Source organism: Rhinolophus ferrumequinum, chromosome 5 (assembly GCF_004115265.2).
Source record: "Rhinolophus ferrumequinum isolate MPI-CBG mRhiFer1 chromosome 5, mRhiFer1_v1.p, whole genome shotgun sequence".
Lineage (NCBI taxonomy): Eukaryota > Metazoa > Chordata > Mammalia > Chiroptera > Rhinolophidae > Rhinolophus > Rhinolophus ferrumequinum.
Genome location: NC_046288.1, coordinates 70,162,728 through 70,179,513, shown reverse-complemented (window position 1 = coordinate 70,179,513; position 16,786 = coordinate 70,162,728). Strand labels below are relative to the sequence as shown.

General features: G+C 39.7%; 1 protein-coding gene across 1 annotated transcript in view; it reads left to right on the top strand.

Annotated features, from left to right (window-relative positions):
• Positions 1 to 16,786, top strand: part of TBC1D19 (TBC1 domain family member 19) — a 115,706-nt gene that overhangs the window by 91,215 nt on the left and 7,705 nt on the right. The window contains 3 exon segments of the mRNA XM_033106673.1: positions 11,518 to 11,550; positions 14,067 to 14,176; positions 16,329 to 16,420. Of these exon segments, the coding sequence (XP_032962564.1) occupies positions 11,518 to 11,550; positions 14,067 to 14,176; positions 16,329 to 16,420 (235 nt within the window).

Genomic DNA, 16,786 nt, shown 5'->3' with positions numbered 1-16,786 from the left:
TAATAACAGTAATAGTAGTTACAGCAGCAGTACTGACATTTTCCAAGCAATATTATATACCAGGCAGTGTGCTAAGTACATTACATGCATTAATTCATTTAATCCTTACGAGAACCTTCTGAGCCAGGCACTACCGCGTTTCCCCAAAAATAAGAGCTAGCCGGACAATCAGCTCTAATGCGTGTTTTGGAGCAAAAATTAATATAAGACCCAGTCTTATTTTACTATAAGACTGGGTCTTAATATAATATAATATAATATAATATAATACTGGGTCTTATATTAATTTTTGCTCCAAAAGATGCATTAGAGCTGATTGTCCGGCCAGGTTTTATTTTCAGGGAAACAGGGTAATATTATCCCTATTTACAGATAAAGCAGCTGAGGCAGAGTATTAACTTGCCCAGTGGGTAAGTGGCGAAGCCAGGCTTTGAACCCCAGCTCTTTGACTTCAGAAGTGACGTTTTTGATCACCATGCCCTCCTGCCTCAGGAAGTGTTACTGAGTTCATTATAGTGTCTTTTAGAAGAAAAAGTGGTTAGCATATTGAAAAAGTAAAAGATGGCCACATGATAGGTTCTAGAAAGATTTTCCTTGAGACTAAAAACAGTTTAATGCTAAATGAGGTAAACCCACAGCTGTTTATAATCTTAATTCTTCAGAATCATTTCTTCTCTCAGATAGTTTTAGAGCCTTACCGGAATCAGGGAGGACTCTTCTCTGGGCAACGAATCTGAAGTGGCAGAACAAGAAGAGACAAAAACCAGTTGGTCTGCGGTCCCTTTTCACTTAAGGCAATACCAGCACCATTTTTACATGACCCACCCTGTTTTTCAACCTCTGCCAAAGACAGGAGTACTCTGAAATCTCAAGGACACCTCTACCCCCCTCCCACACACACACCCTAAAGCTGGCCTGGGTTTCTGTGTCCCAGGGGCCCACACAGTGGTTTGCTGGCAGCTCATTGATACGCTCTGTCCCTGACCAGGCAGGTGCTTACAAGGGGCAGAGGTTTGCTCCCTCACCCACCCTCCCGTGATCCCCTTTCCTCCATGGCAATAGCAGGCCAGAGTGGTGTGACACACAACAAGGTCTCTCACCTCACTTGAGGCCTTGTCAGTGGACAGATTTTTTTTTCTAGTTGATTCATTTAACAACTGATGAGCAAAATTTCTGAGTTGAGGGAGACTTGTCACAGGTATTTTATAAGCTTTTCTTGTTTTTATTCTTTGTTCAACATGAATAATTTGTCTTTATTCACTTAATAAATACTTACTTAGCCTGCTCTGGCTCCCTCTCCTAGGTGGCGAGCCACAATAAAAATGCCTGCTGCTAGGGAGCTTACATTCTAGTGAGGGAGACACACAGTAAACCGATAAATAGCTAATGGATGTCATTTCAGCGTGATGAGGTGAACAGTGAAAGGGAACAGGGAGGGACTGATTCCAGGTAGGGAGGTGAGGGAGGGCATGAGCATTTTAGACAAGGTGGTCAGGAAGGGTGCCTGCCGGTAACTCTCATGTCAGCTCCAAGGGAACCGTGACCTTCATAGTTTGAATGACCAACATATCTAGCACCTAGACTCACGCACAACATAAAGTCACTGATTGGCAAACATTATTAAATGAATGAAGGAATGAATGTAGAAGAGTATACAGGAGCAAGAACAGAAGCAGGGAGACAAGACTTACACATAGATCTGAATGAGACTCAAACAAACATCAGAATTTGCTAATAATACCTTTTGTATCCTATAAGACAAGAGAAAATAAGTGCTAGTGAACATTAGGTAGAGGAGTTTTAGGGCTCTATAGCAATGGTTCTCAACCAAAGCCAATTCCACCCCAGAGAACACTTGGCAATGTCTGAAGACACTAGTTATCATGGCGGGGGCGGGGAGGGAGGTGTACTAAAGGCTCTTAGAAGAAATAATGAAAGTAGATCATTTTAAATCTGCTTGCAAGTGTCAAGTGGATAAACAGCAATGTACTTTTGTCATCTATATTAATTAAATAGTTTAAAACATCTCATAATCCAAAATTCATTTGATGTTTAACTTTAGACATAAATTGAAACCTAATTTAAATTTTATTTAAACTATGACTTTTATTTAAAGTATGACTTTTAGATTGATATCTAAATATGGATATGTTCTGATGTTTGGGGAAATTTTAACCACTAAAATAAAATAACAAAGTCATATTCTGAAGTTCTAATTCAGAGAGATAAAGGAAATAGTTAGAAAACAATGTAATCATTGTCCTAATCCCTGTTCTTCCTGACCTGTAGGCTACATGTGGAATGAGAATAAACAGAGGAAGTGATTATTTCAACAAACGAATTAAATAAACAGTACTAAGTAATCCCAAATGAAAGAGTGTAAAAATTTGCTTTCAACTGGAGTGATGTTAACGTGAATCAGATATGAGAGTTATGGTACAACTATAAATGCTAAGTATTAATAGAGACAGTGAGGAAATGAAGGGAAAATATTTAGTAAGTGCAAAGCATGTTAATATTTGGGGTATTTTCTGAGTCATATTTGCTATTTATATCTCCCCTAGTTCAAGATTTATTTTTGTTGACAGTGTTTACCAAAGTATGCCAAAAGCCCCGCTAAACCATTACTTTATAAAGTTATTCCTTTGGAATGGGGTAGGCAGTTAATATTTTAGACATTCTTCAAATAGCTAAAGGAAGGCTCAAATCTTAAGGTAATCATTCACAGTAGACTTGCAGAACTCTAAGGCCAGATAAGAGACAGTGTCCCAAGCATCCCAATGGCTGTTAGAAGTAAGGCTCTTGGATGATGGCCAGGTGAGTGAAACTCGACCCTTGAAAGACAAGTGATGAGAACCAAAGGAAAGGATTTTTGAAAACCTGCCCAAGAACATGACAGCCTCTGAGATCAAAGAAATGTCCTAGGTGGTATGTGCCCTTTGGTGTTAATGGATTCTTCAGTGCTTCTTATGCCTCCTACTTTTGTTTGCCAGAGTCAGACTTCGTCCTTCTTCAACAAAGTGGATGGACCGTGTACCCTCTTTCAGGGTCATAAGTCCTGGCTTAATTAAGCTGAAGTGAACCCTTATCTAATACTGACCAGAAAAGATTTTCTTAGGTATAAGCTGATACTGAAATGTGGTACCATCCCTTCTGACAGCATACGAGGTCGGACAATTAAGTTCGCGAACTCATCCTAGAAAAAGGGCGACATACCTCATTGCTGAATATCACTACTGTCACCTTCAAAGTACTCCCCTTGGGACGCTATGCACTGATGCCAGACCTGGTCCATACTTCAAAGCAGTTTTGAAACTCTTTTTTCTGGAATGGCCATCAGAGCTGTCGTCGTATCACCCTTGATGTCCTGAATGTCATCAAAATGTCTTCCTTTTAATATTTCCTTGATCTTCAGGTAAAGAAAGAAATCAATGGGGGCCAGATCAGGTGAGTAGGGAGGGTGTTCCAATGCAGTTATTTGTTTACTGGCTAAAAACTCCCTCACAGACAGTGCCGTGTGAGCTGGTGCATTGTGGTGATGCAAGAGCCATGAATTGTTGGTGAAAAGTTCAGGTCATCTAACGTTTTCACGCAGCCATTTCAGTACTTCCAGATAGTAAACTTTGCTAACTGTTTGTCCAGTTGGTACAACTTCATAATGAATAATCCCTCTGATACCAAAAATAGGTTAGCAACATCGATGCAACAAATTCGCAAACTTGATTGTCAGCCCTTGTAAAATAGCTATGGTTACTGTGCACCTGCTGACCGCTAAAGACTACACCGGTGCACTTTAAGCACATTACCCCATTGGTGTTTAGTGCAACCCAGTGCAGTTGGTCTCATTTATCACCATTTTCAGAAACGAGGGTAGAGACTCAGAGTCCTGGTAGCTTGTCCAGAGTCACACAGAATTTGAATTTATGTCTATGACTTTGTTGGCCATTTATAATTCAGCACTGAGTTGTTTAGAGCCGCCTGTCCTATATGTTAATTATTTATAAGTGAATTTTTATTTTGTTTTATTTACAAGCCTTGAGTATATTTAAAATTGCTTAAGGTCCCATCATTAACCATGTGTATTGAGCATCTCATTTGTGGAATGCTTGTGCTGGACGCTGAAGGTAATACGCAGTGTGAACTGTGGCCCTAGCCTCGTTCAGCTTATAGGACAGTTATAGATTCCAGAACTTGGAGGAAATGCAGTGAAAGTGTGATTGACCGTGAGTCACCTTACTACATGCCTCCTTTATTGTTGCTTAACAGTTGACTAATTCATTCATTTTAAGTTTCCTAATTAAAAGTGCTTTGTGCCGATGTAGGTGTTCCTACACTTAGCATATTCTTAATAAATATTTGTAGAAGATGAAAATACTAATAGTGAGGTCTTCAGTTCTGACTGCCTTAACCTGCTTGGGCAATGCTTCGCAGTACCTTAACAGTGGAAGGAAAAGTTTTTGCAATAAGAATATAGGGGTTTTGTATAATAATAGCAATTTTCTTTGAGATTTAGTATTTTAGAAGGGTATAATATATACGTATATTGCTGTAAAGCATCAAAATATGCCTTCCATTTATTAACTTATTTTTCTTTCCTACGTCAACCTTATTGTAGAAAGGTAGAAAAGACTTTTTTTTATTATTTGTTAAAAGTCTATAATTGTTAAAGGAAATAAAATGAAGCAGCAGAGAGAATGTAGGAAAAGATGGGTGTCCATAGGAGGAAAGAGACTCAGCCAAAGATAGAAACGAGAGAGAGAGAGACTTTGAAGAAGAAATATGGTTTTGGGGCCTCCTTCTAAGTGCTCCATGGAGCTAGAGATGGTGGCTATAGTGTCATTGGGAATATTGACTTTTAATGGGGATCTAATCTGGTTTTGACATTTGTCAGTTTCTAGAAAGGAAAATATTTTTAAATCAGTAAAGAATCTTACCATTGGAAGATTCTCATGTGTCCCGTTGTCTCCAGATCTCACAATTTTTTCTGCATTTACTGTAGACATATTTGTTAAACATTGAATTTTAGCGTTAGCTATTTCAGAGGCAACCTTAGTGCCTTTGCAGGACAAGCAGTTGCTGAACCTCAGGAGGTTCAATGACTTTCCTTAGATTCCCGATGGCTCTGTGGTGAGCCCACTGTGGAATCCTGGTCTCCTGACTAGAGTACTTTCTTTCTGCTTCTCTAGTCATCATCTATTCATCCATCTACCCGTTCATTTATTCAGCAAGCATGTGTTCATCAAGTATGTTCATGGCATCGTGAGATGCGTGCAAAGATGAGTAGAACGTATTTCCTGTCCTCTGGATCACTCTCTCAAATAGCTAATTATAACAAAAAATATAATGAAATTATAGTGATGGAAATGTGAACAAAGTGCCACGAGAATACAGAAGAATACACATTTAATTATGATGAAGAGGTCAGGATGTTTCTCTGAGGTTGTGCCTGACCTTTGTGAGATTTTGATAGGCTGAGTAGAAACCAAAAAAGCATTTAGGATACAGAGTTACCAGGTTCAAAGCTACCGAAGTGTGGAAGTGCATGATGAGTTCCGGTGATTATAAATAATAATCTTGAACCACAGGCTATACCACAGTAGGCATGGAGTCAGGAGGTGTGACAAAAGGGGGGCTCATGAGGTTGGCGGAATGGGCACGGGGATCAAGAGGTACTCACTTCTAGTGACAAAATAAGTAAGTCCTGGTGATGTAATGGACGGCATGGGTGCTATTGTGTAAACTTTCTATGGTGACAGATGGTAACTACACTTATAGTGGTGATCATTACACAGTACATAAAAATGTCAAATCATTTTGGTGTACGCCTGAAACTAGTCTAATATTGTATGTCAGTAAAAAAAAAGGGCGGGGGAGATGTATCTCGGGTTGCCGTTATGAGTGGTTAAGACCAGATCAAAGGTTTTGAGTTTCATTCTGTAGACACTTAGCCTATTTCACAAGGCTAGGATATGAATTCCATGAACATAGGGGAAATATATTCATTTTGATAGCTCCAGAGGTACAGGGAAGGTTTTTTAACATTGGTTAATTGGATGACTCGGAGCTCAACAAATATTTGGTGGGTGGATGAATGGTCAGTAGAAAACCCTCAATGAATATGATGTAGAGGTCTTTTTCATGGTCTCTTTAACATGTTGGGAAGATAACCTGCATCATTACAGAAGTTGGTTGGAGCGCTGAGCGTTTGGGGGAAGGGATATCAATTCGGAGGTCCAACGGTAAGAGTTCATCAGAGCCTGATTCAGGCCTGGCTGTAGGAGGAGCGTGAATGGTTGGAAAATGGTAGAGGTAGATTCTCTAGGGTGTCATATATTCATTCCATCAACATTTAATAAGTACCCATTATATTCTGGACACTAAGCTTATCTCTGGGGATGGAGGTAAATAAAGCATCGTTTTTGCACTCAAGGAGTTTATTCTGTTAAGAGAGAGAGAAATAAAAAATGGTTACAAAATGTTATGATAAGAGTAGGAAAACATCAGTTGTTAAGCCCTGACTTTGCGTCAAGTGTCGTGATGAGCACATTACATATCTCACTTAATCTTCACAACCTCATCAGTATTATCCCCATTTTATAGGCGAAGGCAGGTCTATTCCTAATTTTTGTAGCACTCAGGCAGGAGAACAAATGGAGGCCCACTTACCTTAAGTCTAGATATTTAAAAGTTATAAATCAGATGAATAAACTGATAATAAAGTCTGTTATCTTGTCTTGACAAATATATCTTTATAACAATCTGGAAGGCCAGGTTCAGATTCAGAATTCTCAGACTCCTCAGCAGTCCCTAGCTTCTGGTATCCCCACCCCTTCTCATGCATGGCTCCACCCCACACCTGGACAGGCGTCATGCATGGGGACCTCCTAGGTCCAAACTCTGTTCTCATCTTCCACAAATAACCACCCTTGGGCCACCTTTCATCAGGGAGGTGGCTCCACCAAAGAGGAATGTGGATTCTGGAAGCTGGCTAGGGGCTTTGGGGCTGGGAATTTCAAAGTCCTGGGTACCTGGGTTGTGGTCTGAAAGGAGGACATGGATCCTGGGTAAGCGGTACAGTCAGCGGAGGGCCAGAGCAGGGCTCTCACTGCTTCCCCCCTTCCCCCCCACCTTGGTCTGAGAGCAGTGCTGTATGAGGAAACAGGTTAATGAATGGCCCTAAGTGAACACAGGTAGAGAGTGGTACAGCCAGATCCGTTCAGGACTGTCCAGGTGCGTAGAGGAGAAGGGGTACCTCAGTTAGTCAGGGCAAGTCAGTTGATACAAGAGTACAGATTAGTGAATTGATTGGGGGTAAGGAGGAGGGAGCCAGGGACATCCTTCTAGGAGGAGTGTTGTTTAAAATCTTGAAGGGGTGAGGCTGGGACAGGGCTGGAGATGGAGGAGAGCATTGCCTAAGCCCCAGATGCTGAAGGAGAGGTGGCAATCAATTTGGTAGGATTAGAGTTTTGCTTGTGGGTTGGGTAAGAGAAATGAAGCTGTTGGCATCCGATTGTAGCCAAATCCTGAAAAGTTAAGTACCCTTGTCTCCTGAAGGAACAGGAAAGGAACACAGTCACACTTAGGTATAAGGGCTGAAGAAGACCTAGAAAACAAAGGTGACCAAGGCTTTCTTCCCTGAAAACTAGGGGGGTAAGGAGTTCTTTAAAGCAAGAAAATCCAGAAGGAGGTGCAGAGTACTGGGCTTTTACAGTTTGAATTACAGGTTAATAATGAGATACTGGTGGAAAGAGAGAGGAAACAAGTGTGAAAACAGGGTCCAGGACATAGCTACTGTTAAGGAGTAGGCTAAAGAGAGAACTGGCCAAAAACACAACAAAAACAAGAAAAGCTGAGCAGCAGAAGTTTCTGGGATGCCGGGAGCCTGATCTGGTAGGCGCAAGTTTGAGAAGGAGCTTTCAGTTGCTGGGGGCCAGGCCACACAGAGAGGAGAGCCGCGGATTCAGAGGTCAGAAGTGGGGTTGTAGGGGTAGAAACCAAGGAGTTGAGGATATAAAATGAGGGAGCAAATAAATTAATTTAGATGATTTTCAAAGAAATGAAGCTTGGCTTCAAGGGCAGGAGAGAGATTAGAGACTTGTTGGATGGCAAAGTAGGGTCGAGGGGGAAAAACTGGATTTCTAATTATGTTGTTGAGAGTATTTATAATCAGTTATAATGTCCTTGGCTGAAAGGTGCAGTGGAATCACAGACACTGACGACACGAGTACTGTGATAAGCCCTCCCACCCCTTGTCCCTACTCCCCCATGAGTGGGAGTGAAGAGCAGATGCCACCGCTGTCCGCCTCGAGACAGGCAACCTCTGTAAACTTGCCCTGTCTGTGGCAATCACCAGACGAAGCCCAGGACTTCCAGGTCAGCCATTATCCAGTGACTCTCGCCTCCATGGCTCCCATGGCTCTGTTATCATTCAGGCCTCCGCCACTCCCCGACCTGTCCTTTCTATCCCACCATTACTTCTCTTCCTAGCACTGATCCCTGTCTGACGTACATTTGCTTATTTTATCATACATTTGCTTATTGTATCATTTGCTTATTTTTGCTTTTAATAAAAAGTAAGCTCCAGTTGTCAGAACAGGGCCTGGCACATAGTAGGGGCTCATTACATATTTGCTGAGTAATGCACATAAAGCAGGCAGACGAGAGAATTGGTGGGGCAAGATGTCAAAGCAGAAGTCTGCAAGCTTTTTCTGTAAAGGGTCAGATGGTAAATAAATTAAATTTTGCTGGCCACAAACAATCTCTGTCGTCTATTCTTCTTCTATGTTTGTTCAAATAATCCTTTAAAAATATAAGAGCCATTCTTAGCTCACAGGCCGTATAAAAACAAGCCACGGACCTGAGTGTGGCTTGCCAGCTGCTGTGAAAGTCAAGGAAATGAGATTAAGAACACAGGTGACGATGTTAGCTCTGAAAAAGTAAAAGGAGACATCGTCCTCTGAACACCTCGCTAAAGGGAGATGAGGAAACAGATGAAATGTGAAGAACATTTGGGGTAAAGAACAGACAAGTGAGGGACTTCATGTCAGTGGCATGAACTGAGGAGGAAAAGTGAGTTCTGTAATTGCGTGTTAAACACTTGAAGAATAGGAAAGTGTGGAAAGGACGGGGTGGCTAGTCAAATAGAGATGAACAAGAAAATGAATAAGCAGACAGGATTCAGCCAAAGTTGGACCACATGAACCTGGCGTGTTCTAGAAGATTAGGGAAAAATGGGAAAAGGTAGATGCTGAGAATTATAGCCTGTGAAGCCTAAGTGCGCAGAGGCCCTGGCATACTCGTTCACAGTGATACTGGATTTTCCTCACACTCTTTTTTGATCACATCACTTCTCGCAAGAACAAAGAAATATGAGCTAACTGGTGAATGATAATATCAATAAATAACTTTTAGCAAGGGCCCACGCTATTTATTTATCAATGGCTGCACTACAGCCATTATTTCACTTAATCATATTATGTAGGTTCCAGCATGATCTCTGATTCACACCTTCAAGAAGCTAAGAAACTTACCGAAAAGCTCAAAGTTCTTAAGTGACAGAGCTAGATGAACCCAATCAACTTTGTCTGACACCTGGTCCTGCTCTTAATTTACCCCGATCCGGTGCTAATTATTGGATTACTATCAGTGTAGAAATCCTGTCCTCATTGTCTTGTCCAGCATTTTTATAATGTTTTAGATGAGGATGTAGCTAGTGCACTTACCAAATGTTTAAGTAATGTGGAACCAGAAAGAGAGAGTAGGGAATACGTTAGATAGAATAATGAGAGGCCAAGATTATCTCAAATTGGAATGGTTCACCAAAGAAAACTAGAATAAGAGGTATACTAGAGATAAGAATACGTAATCATTTACTTAGGTCACAAACAACTGCATGAGGGCACTGTGTCTTAGCTGTGTATTGTGAAGAGAAAAAAAAAGGTGAGAGGTCTGAGTCACCTTGCTTTAAAGATTGGGGTGGAGTGCAGCTTCTCCAGAGGGAAATAGAATAAGGAAGCTATTCAGGACCACTTTGGAACTGAAGAACCATTAAAGAAACTCACAAGGTCTTCAATAATTGAAAAATCATGTATATTTTTTTTGAAAAAAAGCTCATAGAGTCTTAGAGCAAGATCAAATAAAACACCTGGCAGTGATGGAGGTGAGGGGAGAGAATGATATCCGCAAACATGTCTGAACGTTTGCAGAGAAGACAAGTTGGACGTGTTCTGTATGACCATTGTGTTCAGTGTTGGGAGTAACAAGTGAGGGTTACAGGGAGGCAGAGCTGGGTTCAGTATGAAAAATAACCCCCCAAATGAAGACTGTTCAGCACTGGGATTGGTTGTCGCACTGGGGATTGATGCATCCCCTAGAGCTGGACGTGTTTTCAGTGGAGACGGAACACTCATTTACTAGAGTTTATTCTACATGACCTCTGAAGTCCCCACCGACACTGAGAGTGTTAGCCTCTGAACACGTAGGGTGAATAAAGCATTTCTGTACTATTTTTCAAAAAAGTAAACTTCTCAGCCTTCTCCCCTACTGTGTTTGCAACCTGATTTGGTACAGTTGTTAGATACACGCTGTGTATACTGTGGTGTGTATATTACAGAACCTAAGCTGTACAAATTCTAATTTTTCACTTACATTGCAACAAGATGTTTAGCACCCCAAGATAGGCTTTGAGAATTTCTTTGAAATAGATGTGTAATTTACTTGTATATGATTCTTGCCAAAGACTACACTGAATTTGTACTGTATTTCTGCCATTATTATTTTTTTTCTAAACCACATTCTATGATATAATCTTTGGTAAGTTTACAAAGGAATACATCTACAGAGGGTGCCAAAAAAAAATGTATACACAGTTTAAGAAAGGAAAAAACTGTATTAAAATTGTGGTACTCAATACATACCTATAACAAAAGATGATTACAAGTCATGTATATACATTTTTTTGGCACCCCCAGTATACAAGAGGTACCTTGAAATGCTCGCTTATCTTTTTTTTTTTAATTTATTGGGGTGACAATTGTTAGTAAAATTACATAGATTTCAGGTGTACAATTCTGTATCACATCATCTATAAATTACATTGTGTGTTCACCACCTCGCTTATCTTTTAACAATTAGATTCAAATATGCAGGATGAAGTTGTTTCAGGAGGACATAATCAATTGACTTTCTGAAAGCATTGTAATTACTTCTTAAACGTAGTTCTGTGATATGCCTTGTTCTGTTTTTGTCATGTTTTTGTAACATATATTCAAAGTTTTAATTTTTCAACGTTATCAATAGAAAGTTGACTGGGTATATGTTGAAAACCTTTAGTTTGCTTTTCTAAAGATATTAAAAAAGCATATCTTGTTAGTTACCATCACTAAGTCTTTCTGCATTCGTGAACATAGTTGAAACAAAAATAGGAAAACTTTCTATTTTCAGTTTTAATCCTCTAAAATTTACCCAATAATTCAGTGGATGTACTAATTGAAAATAAATGCTTTTTTGTTTTCTTAGGTGTAATCCCTTTTCATGGATTTTCAATGTATGGTAAGTTGGGCTTTAAAATATTCACTGTTTTATTATACTTTAGAAAATTAAACGTGAAGAGCACACTTTATATCATATCACCCACACATTTCCCAAGTTATTGTGGACAGTTTTAAACATTGAGTTTAATATTTGTTTATTTATATGTCCAATGGAAAAAAATTAAAGCCTCATCATAATGGCTCAGGTTGACAAATCAGTTAGATCATACTGTGAAAGTGGCTCTGTGGTTTGCCATTGCTGATTCGGTGGAAACTAGAGATGCACGTTAATATGTAGTTCTAATCGGTGTAAAATGAGGTTGCTTAAAATCTTGCACTAATGCTCATAAGTCTTTTGAAAAAATAATAGATCAGAAAGAATGCGAAACGAGCAACCACACTGAGTTTGTGTTCATGATCTCTCCAGACTAGTGGGATGTACTGCAAACGTTACACTGAAGCATTCGGTCATCGTGAGGTACACGTGGAAAAGAGGTGTGCAAACTCAAGGGCCCTGAGTGCTGATGCGGTTCAGAGCTGGTCCCCCAGGACATGCCACTTGGCATGAGGATTGTCTTGAGCTAAAGGCAATTGAGACCCTGTGGGCTCAAGAGAAACTTTGACCTCTCCCCTAAAGAATTTAAATTAGGGGTCTTGCCTGTAATAAAAATTGTTGGGCGGCCGGATGGCTCAGTTGGTTAGAGTGTGAGCTCTCAACAACCAGGTTGGCGGTTCAATTCCTGCATGGGATGGTGGGCTGCACCCCCTGCAACTAAAGATTGAAAACAGCAGCTGGATGGAGCTGAGCTACGCCCTCCGCAACTAGATTGAGGGATAACTACTTGGAGCTGATGGGCCCTGGAGAAAGCACACTGTTCCCCAATGTTCCCCAATAAAGTTTATTAAAAAAAAAAAAGAATTCTTACCAGAAGTAAATTTTGATGACCTGTATGTAAATCAGGGTAAACACCTCCTTACTGAACATGTGCTCTTCTCACCATCAGGCCCCTCCCCCATTCCTTAGCTCAGCATGTCATGTATCCCTCATTTTCCCTTTCTGTCTCTGAACCTCTGCTGCATGTGGGGGTCTCTGACTCTCTCTCATGTGTGTAGGGCTCCTGTGTGTATGAACTTAAATTCGATTTTCTCCTGTTAATATGTGTCGTGTTGGTTTGATTATTAGACCAGCAGGAAGAACCTTTGCAGGGTAGAGGCAAATTCTTTCTCCCTGACAGTGGCTTCCAGGCCTCCCGTGCCACTGATGAGGAATGCGAGAAGCTTAATGAAGGTTACAGAGGAAAAATTCTCTGCTTAATACCACTTAGTTATTTATTTATTTTATTAGCTTCAGGTGCACAAAGCAACATCATAGTTAGACATTTACACCCCTCACAAAGTAATAAATCCTCCCCCATCTACTACCCCTGATACCGTTTATAGATGTTACAATTCCATTGACTCTGTTCCCGATGCTGGACTCCACGTTACATGTGAACTTGTTGAAGGTTGTTCTCCCCAATGTTGCTACTACCCCCAACCTTTAGGCTAAACAGAAATACTCTGATGTGTTACTTCTGTAAAAAGAATCGGCAATAAATGAACGCTTTTCTCTGTAAAAAGCCCGTCAGTGTCCAACATCAGACAAACGTGGTGAATGACGTGATATAAAACTTGTAAAACTCGCATACAGAGAAAAGGACTCAGAGTACCTAGGAACTTCGCAACATGCCATGCGTGCTTGGTGGTGCTGACCGGGACGATGAGCGATTTAATGTAATTGTTGCTCTGCATACCAGTAGTCTGGAGAAATCATGAATTATAGGCTCTCGGCTTTATTCTCTTGAGCAGCCAAAGTTTCATAATATAATGCATGATGTTATAATGACCTTTCAGCATATTCCTCTTCTATAAATATGTGAGGAACTTAAAATAGAAAACCTAAAAAGGTTAAGAATATGAACTTTTACCTCTAATAACAAAAATGGTGGCCCTTTTATCCTGTTTTAATAATTCTGACTGCAAGAATTTCTCAAGTGAATAGTTCTTAGACGGTGTACTTGCGTGATTTGGAAGACAGTTAAGTTTACATCTTTTAACAATTGTCAGAATACAAACTACATCAACTCCTGCCTGTTCACAGTTCTGGTCGTTTAAATAGGCTAAGGCTTACACACCCGAGGGGAAATGTTCATTAAGGAAACAGAGGATGCAGAATATATATACACTATTTTAGACAAATGTGTTAAGCACCCACAAATACTTTAGCAGTAACCACTTATTTAGAACCAGTAGAACAATCATTAGTCCTCTGAAAGGAACCCCAGGTAGCACTTTACCATTTCAGTTTTAGTCACTATATTTCTTTCCAATTACTTATGGCTTTTAAAAATTGATTCAAAACTTTTCTGTTTAAACTTGTCTATGAATGCATGTTATTACTATAAACTGTTGACTTAATTCTTTCATGTTTATGAACTTATTTTTCAAATTGTAGTGGTCCTGCAATATTGTCAATTAATTCTTTTATTCTTTCAGTTGCACCCCTTTGTTTTCTCTACCATGAACCTTCCAGATTGTATCAGATGTTCCGTGAGATGTACGTGCGTTTTTTCTTCAGACTTCATTCCATCTCTTCTCATCCTTCTGTAAGTTCATAAAAAATCGGATCAAATCAGACTCTAATCTGTTTTCTCTTCAGAAAAAGTCTCCTCCCCAATTAAATCATAAAGCAGCAAATCTCAATTTGGGATGTCAGGCAACACGTTTCTATAGGAGAAATGAAAGAGAAGAAGAAATTTTGATATTTAAATATTTTGGTGATAATTGGAGAGGAAAAGTTCCTTTATTAATTGCATTTAAATGATATTTTATATGTTAAAAGAAAAAAAACCTAGAAATCTCTATTATTCTCTTTGACAAAGGTGCCTGCCTTGTTTGAACACTGATTTCCTCATCTGTGAAATGAGGTACACACTGTTTCTGGGGCGCTGTAGAGAAAGAAGTCTACCAAGCACCCGGTAGTGCCTGGGTCGTGGCAGGTGTCCAGGAAATATTAATACGTGGCGGCTGTTTTTATTGTTGTTAGGATCACCATCATCATCTTTGTTCATGAAAATCAAACATTTACTTGTCACTTATTTTTCGGTGTCGTGTTTGGCTAATTATCATACTACTACTAGATATTTTCTTTGTGTTTATTCAATGGGTAGCTCCTTTGGCCTCAATATGAAAGTCAAGGAGAAGCGTATTGGGAGTTGAACATTTTTATCATCGTATCTTTTTCCCCACTATGAGCCTAAGAAAAAGCAAAGTTTATTTTATTTCAGTGATACTTTTTCCACTTTGGGGCCTGCTTTGGTCTACTTGTCAATAAGTTGACTTGACTCTCCAGAAGAAACACTAAATTGGAATGTGTCAGGGCTACCAAATTTCCCCAAAGAGGAGACTGTCCCTGCTGCTAAACTAAACAGCTGTCCATTTTCCCACCAGCTGAATCCTCTGTGTTCCTCCAGTTTTGCCCTCAGACATCCTAGTGAAAGCTGGCCAATAACAGAAACCCAGAATGTCACAGATGAACAAGTGAAGCACCACCAGTGATCTCGGGTTCCTTCTCTCGGAGACAACTTATTTAGCGCTTATCTTTCATGCATGTTTCATCTAAAATCATCAGAAATGCATTAATAATTCTCTTTCCTAAAACCTCATTCTCAGCATCAGATTTCTTACACCCACCTTCTGTACCATTTTATGCTTCAGACTCAGTTCACAGCCATGGTGTTTTTTCCCTGCGCAGAACTGAAGCTCAACCCTGAGCAATTCTGGGGATTCCTTCACTATCCCCACACTGACCCTGCCTGAGGTGTCCTTTTTCAGTGAATTGATGGGGCCAGCCCTGCCTCCGCCCTTTCTTTATTCAGTGGAATCAAGACTTCAGGCGGTCATCTCCTGTTCTGGCTTGCAGCCAGACTGAGCTATCTGGAACCAAGACAGCCGTTTTTTCTTTAGAAACTCAAAAAGAGGATTAAAAGTTCCAAGCAAAGATCAACCCTGAGGAATGCTGAGCCGCAAGAAAGACTTTATTCAGACTTGTCAAGTAATAAACATACTTGAAAAACCATCTGCTTAAATAGGTTACTTCCTGTACTCTACAAATAATCCCCTTTTATAAAAGTAAGTTTCAGTAAAAAAAAAAAAAAAAAATCTTTTTACGGAATAATCAAATATTCTTGTTTGATAACTTTCTGATGCAAATTTCAAGCAATGAGCAGCCGTCAGTCTTTCCCTGTGGATAGATTTCAAAGACAGAGTGAAAAAAAGGCAGGAAATACTTTCCCTGATGGGTGAGGCAGCTGGCAGAGAAGGGACAGAAGGGTGTGGTTATAGCACCAGAGAAATACCTGGAAACTGGAATGCATCCAGAAAAAACTAATTTTGCTGGGCTTACCTGATAATATAAGGCTTACAGAGTAGCAGCTTTTCAATGAAATGATGTTTTCCTTGGACTCTCTGAATATTACATACCAAGTTATGTGGGGAACCTATTGTGTTAAAATGGAGGCCCCTTAGAATATCTGTAAGAGTAGGTTTCCATGAAGAGGAACAAAATGTATGTTTAAACAGTGTTGGAGATCATTAGTCCATTTCCTGTTCTTGACTCTTAAACAGTATAAAAACGATTTCTGTTGAAAAAAACATTTATGTTGATAATATTTTTCTCATTTCCATCTGAATTATCAGCAGAGTTAAATTTTAAATACTAACATATGTATTTCTCTTGTGATTTATTGTTGTTTCCAGGGTATTGTGTCACTCTGTTTGCTCTTTGAAACTCTTCTTCAAACTTATCTCCCCCAACTCTTTTATCATCTACGAGAAATTGGGGCCCAACCGTGAGTATTTTTCTCTTAACTAAAGAATAGATTGACATCAGAAGTCACATTATAAAGCACTTGCAAATATGCAGTAATTTTTCAGGGAAATTAAACTAGCACTTTCCCCAGTTAAAACAATTATCAAGTAGCAAATTGTAACTCTACCTTGTGCCAAAAATTCTTGGAAGGATTATTTGCTAGGGTTTTTGTGACTGGTACGAGAATCACCAAAATGAACTAATTTCTATTCGTAATGAAAGGTGTTGCCCAAAACTGAGGCAAAGAGTTGGGGAAACAAATACTACCTGAGAAATGTGATAATACTAAAATTAAGTCAGTTTAGGCTCAGTTTATCAGAGAACAACTTATGAAAGCTATCTAGGT